At 37.9% G+C, this 17,481-nt stretch overlaps 2 protein-coding genes across 2 annotated transcripts in view; one reads left to right on the top strand and one right to left on the bottom strand.

Moving 5' to 3' along the window:
* The window catches only part of slc12a7b (solute carrier family 12 member 7b), a 335,443-nt gene that overhangs the window by 130,145 nt on the left and 187,817 nt on the right, over positions 1 to 17,481 (top strand). The gene's annotated exons all lie outside the window — the stretch shown is intronic.
* sspo (SCO-spondin) overlaps positions 1 to 17,481 on the bottom strand; it is a gene marked incomplete at its 5' end in the record, with an annotated part of 88,796 nt that overhangs the window by 867 nt on the left and 70,448 nt on the right. The window contains 9 exons of the mRNA XM_083557720.1: positions 4,362 to 4,512; positions 8,494 to 8,615; positions 9,129 to 9,189; positions 11,446 to 11,541; positions 11,994 to 12,217; positions 12,376 to 12,540; positions 15,247 to 15,293; positions 15,712 to 15,857; positions 16,392 to 16,519. Coding sequence (XP_083413846.1) covers positions 4,362 to 4,512; positions 8,494 to 8,615; positions 9,129 to 9,189; positions 11,446 to 11,541; positions 11,994 to 12,217; positions 12,376 to 12,540; positions 15,247 to 15,293; positions 15,712 to 15,857; positions 16,392 to 16,519 — 1,140 coding nt within the window. The remainder of the gene's footprint in view (positions 1 to 4,361; positions 4,513 to 8,493; positions 8,616 to 9,128; positions 9,190 to 11,445; positions 11,542 to 11,993; positions 12,218 to 12,375; positions 12,541 to 15,246; positions 15,294 to 15,711; positions 15,858 to 16,391; positions 16,520 to 17,481) is intronic.

The following is a 17,481-nucleotide window of genomic DNA, read 5'->3' as shown; positions in this document are numbered from 1 at the left end:
CAAGCGAACATTTTGCCCCTGAAAATGTATGTGTTGAAAGCAGGAAAAATGGATGAGCATAAGGATTTGAGCAAGTTTGACAAGGGCCAGATTGTGATTACTAGATGACTGGGTCAGAGCATCTCCAAAACTGCAACTCTTGTTGGATGTTCCTGGTCTGCAGTGGTCAGTTTCTATCAAACGTGGTCCAAGGAAGGAACAGTGGTGAACCTGCGACAGGGTCATTTGTGGCCGAGGCACACAGATGTACGTGTGGAGCGAAGGCTGGTCTGTGTTGTTCAATCCAACAGACGAGCTCCTGTAGCTCAAACTGCTGAAGAAGTTAATGCTGTTAATGCTCGAGGGATCAGAACTGTTTTAGCAGGAAAAATCAGGACCAACACAGTTTTAGGCAGGCGGCCATAAATTTGGTGAATTTTTTTTTTTGTTATATGTATAATCCCTCAGGAACGTATTAAGTGGCAGACCACAAGTTTGTTTAGTCTCTGCCTCGCACGTTTTTTAATTATTATTATTATAATTAATATTATTAAACTTGGAGCGCAGTGTCACTGTGGCTTCTCCATACTGATAAGATTTGTTTTGTGCATACATGAAAACGCTAAAGAATCCACTACTCTACTGTAACCACTTTCCGGTTGTACAGCTTCAAGAGTGAATAAATCAAGGATGGAAGGAACGAAGACATTTGTTCAAGTATTCTGAAAAAAGTAGAACAGTTAAGTAGATAATATCTTTAAAATTAAATCATAAATGTAACACACACACACACACACACACACAAACAAACAAACACTTGTTTTACCCAAATGGGGTCTAACAAATGTAAACTCTTTAATTTTTCTATTTATTTAATTTTATTTAATCAATTTAAATAGTGCCAATTTTATTGATTACTTAATTGAATAAATTTAATGAAAAAGTGTAATTCGATTTATTCAATTTTATTGTTATAAAATATTATTTTTATATATTATTTAACAAGCAGGCATTTTATTTAGAATTGCTTATAAAAATGTAAACTGTTCAAATATCAATGATTACAAATGTAAATAATAATAAACTGCAATAATAAAATGTCAAGCAGTTTTATGCTTTGCATTTCTTCCCCCTAATTGTACCAAAATGTTACCAAACCGTAACTTAAAAATCGAGGTATGCACTTGTGTCGTTGAGCGGTGGAGGGCGGAGCCGGACGGAACGAGCGGTAAGAACCACCTGCAGCTGATGAGACTAATCAGTGCGCTCTGTTTCAGTCCGGTGACGCCAATAAAGAGGAGCGAGACACCAGCCTAGGGAGAGAGCGCCACTAAGCAGAGAAGAGCGCAAGGGTCACTGAACGGTGACTGAGCGTGGGCGGTCACCAGGAAAAGGCGTGCTGGTGCGCAAGGAAACTAGCAAGGCGCTAGAAGGTGAAAGCATGCCGATCCGCGAGTGAGACAGATATGCCGGAGGAAGGCGGGACGATCTGTGTGTGGCCGCCGGCAGACGTCAAGATGAAAAGTGGTCCTGAACCGCAAGTGTGTGGGTGAGCCCTGGCGTAAGTACTGGAAAAGGAAAGTGCCGGGGTGAAAACAAAAGTAAATAAAGAAAGCTCTGCTTCGTAAACTTTTGCCTGTCTCTCTTTCTTCCAAAGTGGTAGCAGTGAGTTTGCTACAGTGGTGCCGAACCCCCATGCTGAAAGAGCGGTATAACACATTGAAGACTTTGCCACGGAGGTAGCAGGCTGCTCAGGCTGGACGGTTCCAGCCTGAGCAGCCCGCCACGGAGGTAACCGGCCTGAGTCAAGCGTTGGGGGTGTGTGTCAGCGGTGAACCAGTGGAGGACGGCGCCGGACGGAACGAGCGGTAAGAAGCCCCTGCAGCTGATGAGACTAATCAGTGCACTCTGTTTCAGTCTGGTGATGCCTATAAAGAGGATAGAGACACCAGCCTAAGGAGAGAGCGCCACCAAGCAGAGAAGCGCGTAAGCGTCACCAACTAAGCGTGACTAAGCGTGGGTGGGTGCAGGTGAAAGACGTTCTGGCCAGCAAGTGCACTCGGATAAACAGCAAAAAAAGGGTGTGCGGTCCACAAGGAAATTCTCTTGGTGAACTTTTGCTTGGTGAACTAAATGACTTTCTTCCACCACTGAACCAGTGTGTTTGCTACAATACAGACCCATGAAGTTTGTGTACCGTTACACCCTCAAAATAAATATACAGTACCTGTAGAGTAGAGCACACCCCTGACATTTTAACAACCATTTTATCATATATCTTCTCAATGGACAATATTATAGAAATTAAACTTTGATATATTTTAGTCAATGTGAAGCTTGTATAGCAGTATAGATTTACTGTCCTCCGCAAATAACAGTATACAGTATATCTATGGACTCAGTGTAACTCGGAACTGCTGATATAAAGTCTTAAGATTGGCTCTTTTGGCTGTTTTGGGTGTGTGAATGGTTATAGCACATTCAAGGCTGAAGTGATATTACTGAGTCAGCTTTGTAGCAGTTACAAAGCTGGCAGTTGTTAAATCCAGAAAATACAGTGCAGATCATGTAAGATAAAGAGAGAGAGATAAAGAGAGAGAGAGAGAGAGAGAGAGAGAGAGAGAGAGAGAGAGAGAGAGAGAGAGAAGAGAGAGAGAGAGAGAGAGAGAGAGAGAGAGAGAGAGAGAGAGAGAGAGAGAGAGAGAGAGAGAGAGAGAGAGAAATGACTAGAGAAATGACCAGCCAAGGCAGTCACTGGAAATTTTAGTTTTTTGTCCTTAGTTGTTAAGTAAAAAAGTTTTTTCAACACCAAGAAAAAAACATTTAGACCTCCTTATACACTTACTTTATTCTATATGAAAAAAAAAAAAATGTGTAAACCCAATAGATTCAGGATAACCCGACACGTGACCTGTGCTGCATCTAGCATTACTCCTACTAGTACTCAATTCTACTCATTCCAAACACTACCACCTGATGTCACATCACCATCATATTACTATTCTGCAAAAGACATTGCTTAGACTCATATATTATTTATATGCGATGTGGGGAAAGAACACTGCAGTTTATAGCTAAACCAATAACTTTATTACTGACTTCCTGTTGAGGGTGCAAACAGAAGATTCCCTACATGATCCTATAGTTTGTATTAAAGTATTTAAGTAACTACCTTGCTGTATGTTATTACATTAGCTTTTTAGCTTTTTGGTTCTCCTGGAAACCAAAACATGGTAAAGGGCAGCATATTTGAGCTTCTATTTGCCTAATAGACTAGCTTTCTTTCTGCTGATCAAGACGAAAAAATTAAAGGCAGTACAAGCGATTTTGATGGATATTTGCTGAAGCTTAAATGTCTGAATGACAAGCTTATAAACTGACAAATAACATGAAAGATAGACAAAATAGAAGCACTTTTGTATGATGATTGGTTGTGCATTAAATGTCCACACCTCTTTGATGTGCCACAGAGACCAGAGTTTTTACCAGAGTAGATAAATTTGGTAGGAGCTGCAAGAGCAGTGATAGTTTAATGGAAACAGACTTCATTTACCATTATATTTCCTTAAACAAAGATTTAGATTGTGATTGCGAAATTAGTAAACTAGAACAAGTACTGCCAGATATTAATTAAAAGTCTTCAAAAAAAGACTGATCAAACCTAACAGATTATTTTATAGGGTTTAAAATAAACCTTGTCCTTGATATTAAAAAAAGTAAAATGCAACTGCAAGGACAGCATTCGTTCCTAATGCAATAGTTCGGAGCTCTGCCCTGTACAATGTCCTTAACACTTTATATAGCAAATGCAATTAATTAATCTCAATTTAATAATTAAGGTATTATTACAAGTCTGAAACTGGCAATCATGTTAACATTACATTTACATTTATCATAGATCAACATTTATAACAATTAATAAGTGATTTTATAATAATTTTGACATTATACATACCATATTTGAAGTCCTAAAAATAAAAAGATGACTTCCAGAGTTTTTACACTTTTTTTAAGGACTACACAGCAACTGATCACCAAAGTACATAATATTGTGCCATCTAGAAGTTATAAGTCTGCATGGGTTTAAACCTTCATGGCAGGAGACCGAATGTTATCTTTAGAGTGTATATAAATCAAACAAGTGATTTTTAAAATGTTCATTGTATACGTATACATTTAATCACTAATTAAGCAGGTTTCAACAAATGAAAATTCAAAAGCTTTAAACATTTTAAGCATTTTGTACAAATACTGTTTCTATAGAAAGCCTGTCTCTTCATATCTCTGTGGTATCCATGAGAGTATTTAGTTTTGTATTTTTCATCTCATAGTTGTATAAGTTTAGCTTAGTGTATGTGTGGTCACACCACAACTGTACCCACCCTGACAGCTGGTACACTCGCAACTCTGTATGACGGGCAGCACCACGGGCTCACTTTCACCACTGGAACAGTGCAGGCTGAGGAAGCGCACAGGAGTCTGGGGGTCCAGCCTGTAACTACAGCAGTCACACACGGCTTGTAGGTAGGGCTCCTGACACACACACAAAAACACAGACACAAAGAAAATGAATCAAAGAATTAAGATAAATAGGAGGAGACAGAATTTGGGGACAGAGGAGACAAAATTGCAAATGCATTGGAAATGACAGATGACAAGATGAATAAACGGGGCAAAACTACAATCATGAAACAATCCAAATATTAGATTCATGGCACATTTACTTCCCTAAGATTAAGTTGCTCTCTGCATGACAAAGAGGGTGCATACGTTTTCAGGCACACTAAGACTAGGATTCAATTTAATGTCCTGAGAGGAGTATGATTGAACAAAAAACAGGGGAACAAGATGTGCTTTTGGTGTTAAATCTAACAAATGAGAGATCTATATGCTCGCAAGTGCTCTGCTTCTCGTCTCCATGGTGACTTGAGAGACATTGTAAGCCTAAACATATTTTTAACAGTCATAGCAAACAGACACACAAAGATAGAATCACCCAGATTAGGTGGCTGGCTCAAGGGAACCATGCAATGACAAATCAGATTTACAATGAGAGTCAGTGTCGATTTTTGATCCCAAACATAGAGAATCAGGTCTGTATTCACAAAGCATCCCTCAGGCATACAGCTGATTTTAGACCCAGTGTCCCACTGAGTATATTGCCTTTACCTAGTCACTTAGTGGTCAAAGAAAACAACAAACTGATACAAAAACAGAACTTCTAATATTACGGCTATACTGTTTCTGTAGTTTCTTTTTTTTGCAGGTTGGCTTTACTATTATACACACTTACAGAATGGATATTTGTGATTGTCAGTTTAGGAACCATAATAATGCAGAGAAACTGTGGAACTTTATAGTATCACATATAATATAAAATATACAACTCCTGACCAGTTTGATACTCAAATCGGGTTGGTTTGAAGGTGATTTTATTTTTGTAAAGAAGAATGGCTCTGATAGTAGTTCCAGCTATAGGTTTATATGAGCATATCCAATACATTAGAATTTCCTTAGAGACAACGCACATGGGGACTTGTTTTACAGATGTATCCTATATTAAATTAAGGTTTTACCAACGTTTTTATGGGTTTTTGATATTTTTTTGTTTTTGTTAACCATTAGTTATTGTTGATATGGTGAAGTATTCTAGCTAGCTAGCTAGCTAGATAAATAGCTAGCTAGCTAGCTAGCTAGCTAGATAGATAGATAGATAGATAGATAGATAGATAGATAGATAGATAGATAGATAGATAGATAGATAGATAGATAGATAGATAGATAGATAGATAGATAGATAGATAGAGTGAGGAAAATAAGTATTTAAACACCCTGCTAGTTTGCAAGTTCTCCCATTTAGAAATCATGGAGGGGTCTGAAATTGTCATCGTAGGTGCATATCCACTGTGAGAGACATAATCTAAAAAAAAAAATCCAGAAATCACAATATATGATTTTTAAACTATTTATTTGTATGATACAGCTGCAAATAAGTATTTGAACACCTGTCTATCAGCTAGAATTCTGACCCTCAAAGACCTTTTAGTCCGCCTTTAAAATGTCCACCTCCACTACATTTATTATCCTAAATTAGATGCACCTGTTTGAGGTCGTTAGCTGCATAAAGACACCTGTCCACCCCATACAATCAGTAAATATCCAACTACTAACATGGCCAAGACCAAAATGCTGTCCAAAGACACAAGAGACAAAATTGTACACCTCCACAAGGCTGGAAAGGGCTACGGGGAAATTGCCAAGCAGCTTGGTGAAAAAAGGTCCACTGTTGGAGCAATCATTAGAAAATGGAAGAAGCTAAACATGACTGTCAATCTCCCTCGGACTGGGGCTCCATGCAAGATCTTACCTCGTGGGGTCTCAATGATCCTAAGGAAGGTGAGAAATCAGCCCAGAACTACACAGGAGGAGCTGGTCAATGACCTGAAAAGAGCTGGGACCACCGTTTCCAAGGTTACTGTTGGTAATACACTAAGACGTCATGGTTTGAAATCATGCATGGCATGGAAGGTTCCCCTGCTTAAACCAGCACATGTCCAGGCACGTCTTAAGTTTGCCAATGACCATTTGGATGATCCAGAGGAGTCATGGGAGAAAGTCATGTGGTCAGATAAGACCAAAATAGAACTTTTGGGTCATAATTCCACTAAATGTGTTTGGAGGAAGAAGAATGATGAGTACCATCCGAAGAACACCATCCCTACTGTGAAGCATGGGGGTGGTAGCATCAAGCTTTGGGGGTGTTATTCTGCACATGGGACAGGGCAACTGCACTGTATTAAGGAGAGGATGACCGGGGCCATGTATTGCGAGATTTTGGGGAACAACCTCCTTCCCTCAGTTAGAGCATTGAAGATGGGTCGAGGCTGGGTCTTCCAACATGACAATGACCCGAAGCACACAGCCAGGATAACCAAGGAGTGGCTCTGTAAGAAGCATATCAAGGTTCTGGCATGGCCTAGCCAGTCTCCAGACCTAAACCCAATAGAGAATCTTTGGAGGGAGCTCAAACTCCGTGTTTCTCAGTGACAGGCCAGAAACCTGACTGATCTAGAGAAGATCTGTATGGAGGAGTGGGCCAAAATCCCTCCTGCAGTGTGTGCAAACCTGGTGAAAAACTACAGGAAACGTTTGACCTCTGTAATTGCAAACAAAGGCTACTGTACCAAATATTAACATTGACTTTCTCAGGTGTTTAAATACTTATTTGCAGCTATATCATACAAATAAATAGTTAAAAAAATCATACATTGTGATTTCTTGATGGTTTTTTTTTTAGATTATGTCTCTCACAGTGGACATGCACCTACGATGACAATTTCAGACCCCTCCATGATTTCTAAGTGGGAGAACTTGCAAAAATAACAGGGTGTTCAAATACTTATTTTCCTCACTGTAGATAGATAGATGGACAGAGGGAGATAGGGTTAAGTATTTTATGCTTGCTTTATAACACGACAAGATTCAAGTTGTGTAGCACAAGTTATAACAGAAACAAATAATACGATGTGTCATTCTTTAATAAATAAATTCAGGCATTACTTTGGTATATGAGAAATAAAATACTTTAATTATTTCTTTTTTTATTTTTTATAATAAATTCCAGCAATCTACTCACACTATAGTTGTTATAGTTGTTAAAATAAGATCCTGGAGCATCAAGGGTGCTGACTAATTTGTGTGAAAATCTTTATATCATGACATCACCAATGATAACCGGGCTGTCACTGGGTTTTGGGATTTTTTTTCTCACAGCTGATCCCTAGAAATGATACAAAACCCAGATTCAGAGAAACGGGATTACTGACTATATGAGCAGTATGCGTGTGATGTTTTATTCTGGACACGTCACATAGTTTTGGGGTTTATCAGATGACTGATGGATGATTTATGAAATCTGTGAAACCTGTCATCTCCTACAATTTTTCACCTTTGATTAAGATCGCATAAATCTTGTTACATAGAGTAAAATATTAAATTCTGCAAATGGTTTCTCCAAAATTGAAGCCATGGTTTATTATGTTTATTAGAGGAATATGTGATGATCACAGCAATAAGTGTGTGGCTCACATGCAGCAATAGCATAGTTTACAGGATGTGGACTTCTTTGAAGCTTATATGATATGACATCTTGAGTTTATTTCTCATTCTGCCATTGGGTACCATTACAGAGGTTTGCTAAAACAGATGCATTACCTAATAAACGCTATATAGTTCCTTCTTAGATCATGACAGTACACTAATATTTCCCAAAACTGGATCATAATCTGTTCTCTTACACAGAAAACCAAGCAATGGAGATGCACCAAACACCTGGTCCAGGTGGGTTTGGAGCTGAAAGAGATTAAACATGAGGACCATCTGGCAGCCATCCTGGGACTATGTTGGAGCTCTGTTGTAAACCAAACACTAGAGTTTCTGCTACTGGCATGCCAATTAGATACATACCCATACAAGATCAGACCGGTTATTTGCATAGCAGAGAGTGTTTTGTACCTCTAGAATAACATCGGTTCCAGACAAACAGCGCCCCCTGCAGAAGCTGACCTCTACATTGTCCAGGTGGCAATCACCCTTGGTAATGTTCCTGATCTCAGTGTGGCGGTGACATGGATCTTCTACAGACACAAGAGAGAGAAAGCACAAAATGTCAGTCTGATTAAAGGATTCAAATATTTGCTTGTCTACCAAACATATTCCGAAGGTGTTGGAAGTCGTTCAACTCCTGCTAAGAATAGTTCAGAGCATTTATAGTTTTGACAACCCTACACCAACCCTGCACCAGAGTCCACATCGTTGGATTGCATTAGCTAGTTTTCAGAAAATAATTCTGCTGACGAGCTGACTCCTTGGACATCTTTCTGTAAAAAAGTACTTTTTTGGTGCTTAAAACTTTTCTGTTGAGTCACCAGTTCATTCCAGTTCAAATCCAGGAAACACCAGATGAGGTCTGACAATCCTTTATATACACACACACACACACCAGAGTTAATAGTGTGCAACAAACTTTTCATCCATTGCACATGGATCCTTAGGATTTGCTGACAAAGATCAGCAATTCCACAGGGGCCAGAGAGGAGCACTAATAGCAGTGTAAGTCTAAGTTGATGTCAGACTTTGAACATTCCTACCTATGTACTCTTTCCTGCAGACAGGGCAACACTTTCCATCCTCCAGCACTTTGACTTCACCCTGGGCACAACAGAAGGGATAAACAGAGAAAGGGGCAAAGTCAGCAATCTCACTCAGAATAACATACACTTATTTGTGATTCGTCTCTCCAGAGATGGACTACAGCACCAGGATGAGACATCAAGCAACAACCATAATACTCCAATTCCCACTGTGCCCTGTTACGGTTCTTCCTTTGGGAGCCGTGGTTTTGTGAGCTGAACATTGATGTTAAATGTCCACTGAAATATTAAAAATGTAATGAGAATATTATCTGGAGACTCAAACAGGAAAGCAACAAAATGCAAGTAATAGTACATAGCACATAGTAAAATGTCAGAAAATGGCAACAAGAAATATGGGAACGTGTTCACAAAAAAAAAAAAAAAATTGATTGTAAGCGTTAACTTGTCTAACTTTATAATATGGGTATGGTTTAATTAAAGGCTCTACCTGAAATCAAGTATTTTGACATCCAATTAAGCTATGTTTTGAAATGCTTGAACTAGCATTTGTCACAAAAATCAAATTTATTTGCATTTTGGCTTTAATGAATAAAATCTGTGAAATATTTTTCTTTTATCTTTTTTTTATTGGTATGACAATGTTTAGTAGCATGCAGTTTGCTAGCATCCCAACCAATTACTCTTAAAATGCATTATTCAAACATTTTTGGATAAAATCCCCCTTTGGCATTTAGCAGACAACCTTATCCACAGAAACTTTCAACCATTGTATTTATACAGCTGAGGAGTGAGGGTTAAAGGCTTTGCTCAAAAGCTGACGAGTGGCATCTTGGTGGTGCTGGGATTTGAACTCACAACCTTCCAACCCAAAGTACAGCATCTTAAACACTGTGCTACCACTAATTTTGCATCACTTTTTCTCGATACACAAATGACAAAGCACGTGTAAACAAGGTGAATATCCTATATACACCAAACAGGCGTAACCTAATGGCCACTGATCAGGAATAACATTATAACCACCTGCATAATATTGTGTTGGTCCCCCTTTTGCAGCCAAAACAGTTCTGACCTGTTGAGCATCAACAGCATCAACAAAGCAATTTGAGCTACAGAAGCTTGTCTTTTGGATCGGACAACACAGGCCAGCCTTCGCTTCCAACGTGCATCAATTAGCCTTGGCCACCCATGACGCCGGTTCACCACTGTTCCTTTCTTGGACCACTTTTAATAGACCACTGCAGACAGGGGACCACCTCACAAGTGTTGCCGTTTTAGAGATGTTCTGACCCAGTCTTCTAGCCATCACAGTTTGGCCCTCGTCAAACTCGCTCAGATTCTTACGCTTGCTTTTCTTTCCTGCTTTGAGGACAAAATCAACTTTGAGGACAAAATGTGTACTTGCTGCTGATGGAGTGATAATCAGTGTTATTCACTTCACCGGTTATAATGTTATGGCTAATTGGTGTAAATCTTATATAAAACATATTTATAGTTTGGAAATTTAATTGTTTTCTGTTTTTTTTTTTTTTTTTGTCATGAACAGTAAAAAAGCAATTAACTTCATATTATACTGTGCAAGCTGTATGTGACCAACTTTTTTATTTATATGGTTTTTTAATTATTCAGGGCATTTCTTAATGAGTTACAGTAACATAAAGCCCTTAAGAAAAGGATTAGGAATTGTGAATTAAGGTTTTCTATTTGAAGGTTTAAATAGGTTTAAAGATATATATATATATATATATATATATATATATATATATATATATATATATATATATATATATATATATATATATATATATATATATATATATATATATATATACTAGGCAGGTTTAGTTCTAAGCCCTTTTCAGAATCCAAGTCTCTGAATTCCCCTTGATGCAAACAAAAAAAATCTTCTTTAGAGTTCAAGATGCGAGCACATGTTTTAAAGCAGCACAATGGAGGTGTTAAGCCCTGGCTTCCTCTGTGAATGTGGTGTGGGGGCATGACAGTGGAACTGCCATCTGGGATCCACTGTGTGACCAGAGCAGTAGCCTGGACAGTGAGTCAATCTAACCAGCAGCATCTGCTGCTCTCCAGGGACTTCTTTCACACTAGGGACACTTTCTGATGCAATGGATACAGCATGGCTTACAATCGTTGCAATTTTTTCTATTAATGGTGCAAAACTGCACAGTGTGGCACTAATAAAAATAAAAGTTGTGTTGAGGAGTACGTAAAAAAAAGTTTTGTAATAAATCAACCTAGAGTGATGTTACAGGTGAATAATTATGTGTAGAGAGCCCTGTGGATTTCTCACCTCGTCACACAGAAGTGGAGGGCAGCTGGCTTTACACTGCTTTAGGCCATTTACACAGCGACAAGTTTGGCATGCTTCTTCCCACTCAGAGCCAGGCTGGAATGCACACACACAACTCACATTATACACAGGATAATACAGAAGTTTTCAAATATATTTCTGCTTTAATTAAGTCCTACCCATAAAACATGCTGTATATTCTGACTATGAGATTGAGATTTTATGCATTATTAATAAATGTAATTATAAGAGATGCACTGGAGAGTTATCCATCAGCACCAGTAATAAGACCCCATATACAAAGTCACCAGCAATACAATTATAGTGCAAAAGCAAAGCTGTAGTTTTCCTGATGGATAGTTATGTGCATTGCTCGAGGGTGTATGACTGCTTGGAGAGGGTGAATGATGGCTCTCAAACACTTGCTGTCAGACTATTCCATGTATTTTTATGAAGGTGTGTGAGTGTAATAAGCATTTGCTTTAGTTCGCCTAGAGATAGCCAAACCTGGCAACATTTTAAAAAGCATTTTGCATATGTGTATACACCTCTCGCAGTATGCCGTCCTCCGCCTCGCACTGACACAGGGCAGGAATCACACACCGGCCGTCTGCGTCACGATAACTCCCATCCTCACACACGCAGCCCTCAGAGAGCCTGTTCACTTCAGTGCAGTTCAATGGTTCAGCACTGTACATATCCACACACCCTCTTTCACACACGCGCTCTGACTCAGATGTGCTCCGTCTCCAACGTTCTCCCTCTGGACACACTAGAGCAAAAGAAACACATCCTAATAAACAGTTCCACACAGACATATAGCTGTAATCAAACAATAGCTCAAGCAGACAACATGTACTCCCCTAACTCACAGTAGTGCAAACCCTAACCCAACAGAACTGCTCTCAAAACTGGTATTAAGGTTCTTACCACAGTCAGGACCTGTACACACTCTGCTTCTGTGACTGGGGCCTTCACATTCACGTCCTCCATACTGCCGGGGCTGCACTACAACGCGACTAGAACTCTGCACTCCAGAGCCACACGACACTGGACAAGAGCTCCACCTGGACCAGCTGCTCCATTCACAGTCCACTAAAACACACAGTCATCAGCACAATCAGTTTATTTACAACTACACAAAATGTAATTATGTAATATTATATAAAGCAATTTTGTGCCTATTTTGTGCCTACTTGCTTGTGTTTCTTCAGATTTAATTCCCTTTGTAGAAAACAGACTCTGTTGCCTGTATACACATTATACACTATAATTACAAGCCATCACTTTCCTTTCCTTTCCTTTCCTTTCCTTTCCTTTCCCTTCCTTTCCTTTTTATTCCATTCCATTCCATTGTTAAACTACTATTAGGACTCAATATATTTTGTGCAAATAAAGGCACCATACCATTAGTCAGAAAAATGTATTTACAGGTATTAAATTTACCCAATCATAATCTATTTGCATGAAATTGGCAAAACAAACCCTCAAGTCAAATGTATCTAGAATCAGAGCTCCACATCACAAACTGAAACAGGAAATCAATGGCTGTCTGTCACTTGCTAATGTGATTGTTGGGTTACAGGCTTCTCAATAATTATATATGAAGACATTTAAATGTCACTTAGACATCACTGTAACATACTCTTAAATCACAGGCTTTCAAATGACAGTGCTGTGGCATATGCATGTAATAAATTATTATTATATGTATGTGTATCTCTTTAGTACACGTATTTTTGAAGCAGGCATAGACTAAAACAGATCTATCTAGCTATCCATCTAGCTAACTAGCTATTTTTTTTAAATCATGAACTTTAACATTATACCATTTGAATCATTATAAAACATAAAAAAAAAACCTGACAGTGCCTTAACCCCAAAAATTTCCTTCATGTGTTTGAACTTGCATATGTTACTGTCCAGTGTATATAATTGTATATAATTATTTATAAATAGTATATATGATTTCTATAGTCACAATTTTTCAAAAGCTCATTAATGAACATAATCTTTGTTTGTGCAAGCCTTTATATATGAGAGGTCTCTAATGTAATGTTAATATAAATCAGGAAAGTTTACTCCTGTTTTTGTGACATCACCTGATTACTGTATGTTACAGCACATCAATAGCACCATACACCATTTCTGGCAGGTTTTCTGATCTAATTTATTGATTTTCTGTTCATTACAAATGTATTTGTATTCAGAGACTTCTCTAATCTAAAAAGGATAAACAGTACTGTGAGCAGTAGTGGGAAGTAATGAAGTACAAATATTTTGTTACTGTACTTAAGTAGATTTGTCTTGTATCAGTACTTTACTTCACTGTTTATTTTTCAGACAACTTTAACTTTCATTTTTACATAAATATCTGTCTTTGTCTACACAAATTTACTTTCGACTTCTTACATTTTCAAACAAAACTCTATTTTAGTTTTAATCTATTCGGTGAAATGTCAATATTTTTTTCAACCTATTTCCTGTCATTGTGAAGCTTTTTCAATCTACCACTGGTGTATAATTTCCTGGCTCGCACACACCACAGACATAGACTAGTTTATGAAGATAACAATGAGCAGTTAGAAGGAAATAAAAAGTATGGGGGTAACATGGATGAGACAGAGGAAGTCAGTGATGTAAACATGACTGAGAACAGACACATTCCTGATCACCTGATCATCATCATCATCTTTTCTCTGCTTGTGTTCTATATTGTGGATGTTGAGCCTGGATGCAGTCATTAGGCAACAAAATTTAACTTTAACGGCACAAATTTTATTAACGCGTGATAAATGCAGCGTAAATTTGTTTAAGCATTTTTATTAAAAATATATATAAGTTATGTAAAAGAGGTGAAATAAAAACCTTGAGCAGAACACACGATTATTGACAATGTCCTTTCTTTACTCGGATATAAAAATAAATAAATAAATAAATAAATGGTAAACATTTGTTTTACTGATGCGCCGAAGCCTAAATCAGCACCAAAATCCGCCATGATGCACACATCTGACAATTAAACCTCTGGGGTCAACAAACATGCAGATGAGTTTAGTGCTATTTTTTTTTTTTTCGTCGTAACGCCGAAACAAACTTAAATGTCTTTTTTAATCGTACATATAAGAGCAATACATAATTTAAATCTTTAAATGGTCTTCTTTTATTTGTATACACTAATAATAATAACAAAACACTGTGCTTTTGTAAAATAAAGACAAGGGGCGCTCTCTGCTATCTCTGTCATCTCTCTTCACAGACACATAAATAAAACAACCTGAATCTCAGTAAATATGTGCATCACAGACATAATGAATATATGAATAGAAATCTCAAAATGTCTACTTTTAAATAAACCAATTCACATTGAAAACAAATATTCGCTGATTATGTATTCCTTATGGAGGTTAGAAGAGGTACAGTTATAGCGAACAGATAAAAATGTGCGATTAAGTTGAGATTAATCGTGAGTTAACTCATGCCAATCTTGCGATTAATAACGATTGAACCATTTAATCAATTGACAGCCCTAATATTAATATGTTGTGAGATCCAGTTACCAGTGTGACTCTAAAACAGGTAGCTACTTTTTACTTAACTACATGTCAGAGCCCAACGTTCTTTACTTTAACTTAAGTAAAAAAGTGTAGTGTCTGTTACCAGAGTATTTTAAAACATGAGTATCTGTGCTTCTACTTAAGTGAAGGATGTGTGTACTTTTGCCATCTTTGACTGTGAGTACTGTCTACTAGCTTTCTGCCTTGCTGTCATTAGGGAAATGAACAATCTAATGATACTTACTGTCACATGACTCCGCCGTACAGTTGAATATTCCATTTTCACAAACACTATACAAAAAAAGGAAAAATAGAAGACTTATACGCATACATCAATCCACCGATGCAGTTGTTTTGTTTGTGCGCTACAGTTTAATGGCCAAATCTTCCAAAAAATGCATTATACCAAAACAGCCATTCTAATCACCAGACTGTTGAATGAGAGAGGCAATCATTTTATTCTGCCACCATATGCCCCCTTTTTCCATCAAGCCTGCCATAACCCAGCAGAGTGGGTGGGTGCAAACATCATTTACAATCTCATATGAATTCTGTATACTGATCCATTTCCACCCCATCTCCCTCAACCTCCTCTTAGTGCCCACATGACATATGACACGTATTCACAATCGATAAGCTCTCAGAAATATTCTATCCCAAAGGGAGAAGAAATGAAAACAAGGGAGGGTGACTGAGTGAGAATCATTACCAGGCATTGCAGAGATGTGGTATAATGGTTCCAGGGGAAAACTCTTCCTGCAGGGGGTCCAGTGTGACATTGGCCAACCCCAGCGGCAGAGACAGTGGTGAACAAGGGCACTCAGAATAGGGAATGCACGATCCATTAAGCATAACCTGGGAGCAAAGAAAAACACAGTTTTTTTGCACTGTAATGCAGTTCGACTACAAAAACTTTAGAGCAAAAACAAGGTGTTGGAAGTGTAAAAAGCATTTCTGTGTTTATCTGTGGCTCAGTGGGCATCTGTTTATAATCATAATGGTAAAAACTCCACAATTTATCAAAATGTGCGAGACATTTGTTGATCAAAGTGCTCTCTCTCTTTCTCTCTTTTTCTCTTTCTTTCTTTCTCTCTCTCTCTCTCTCTCTCTCTCTCTCTATATATATATATATATATATATATATATATATATATATATATATATATATATATACATATATATATATATATATATATATATATATATATAGACAAGATACATATAGAAATTTACAAACTACGCAATTTATGTATAATAGCGTTCCATTCGGGTTTAGTACAGAGCTAATACAATGCATCTGAATTTAGTACAATGCTGTTCTAAGAGATTTGTGTTGACCTGTTCTAAGGCATCTAGTAAAAAGCTGTTTTACTACAAGCAGGTTCTCACCATGGCATTGGGGCAAGAGCAGCCTGGGGTGCAGGGTCCTGGTACACACTGGCTCTCACGCCACAGATCCTGGCAGGAGAACGGGCATGAACCTGCACATAGGCTGAACACCTGACCCAGAGGACACTCTTAGCAAGGAGAGAAAAAAAAAAAGAAGAGAATAGATATTAAGACAAATTGTGATTTTAAATACCTCTCACTGGGATAACCTCTGGCTGCCTTATTTAGATAAGAAAATTGACAGACATAATTTTAGCCAATCTAATGAATGCTAAAGATTTAAGTTTAAAAATTGTGCTGAGTCACTGTTATGAATATGGCACTAGCAGTACTCCCCCTATTACTCTTGGGAAAACATTAATTTTTTATCTTACAGCTTTAAAATTGGCTTGTCCAACACTACAATTTATGAAGATGGTAGTAGCTGAAGACCTCATTTCTCTGAGGTGTGAGAGAGATAGAGTGCCAGAGGAAAGTCACTGTACTTGGGCTTTTCTACAGTCAGAAAGGTCAAACACACAGGGTTATCAAGGCTGACTCATAATCGGTCATGAAATTAATTCATAGACTAAGAAAACTTAAAGGTAGTACTTGTAAAAGAAAGCCAAGAAAGAAGTTAAAATGGTTATTGTTCAAAGCACATTTTTACCTAGACCTGCTCAGGAATCTTTTCTGATAGTCTGATTTACTATTTCAGAAAAATCCCCTAGAATACCATCATTCTGTGAAGCTTCTTTAAAAACACGGTATGCTTGTAATAAATATAAGTTGAGTAAAGCTGTTTATAGTCTATACAGCTAAGGAAATATATGCACCAATCAGACATAACATTGAAATAATAATAATAATAATAAAATAATAACTCGCTAATATAGTGTAGGTTTTCATTGTCCCTGCAAAAACGTCTCTGAACGGTTGATGTATGGACCCCACAAGACCTTTAAAGGTGTGCTGTGGTATCTGGCGCAAAGTTTAAGTCCTGCAAGTTGAGGCCTCCATGGATTGTCCAGCACATTCCACAAATGCTGGAAACAGGACCCAAGGTTTTCTAGTAGAACGTTGCCCAGAGCAACACACCGCCTCTGCCAGC

Source organism: Silurus aristotelis (genome assembly GCF_946808225.1).
Source record: "Silurus aristotelis genome assembly, chromosome: 1".
NCBI classification, from domain to species: domain Eukaryota; kingdom Metazoa; phylum Chordata; class Actinopteri; order Siluriformes; family Siluridae; genus Silurus; species Silurus aristotelis.
Note: the sequence above shows the minus strand (reverse complement) of the source record. Positions and strands in the feature narration are given on the sequence as shown.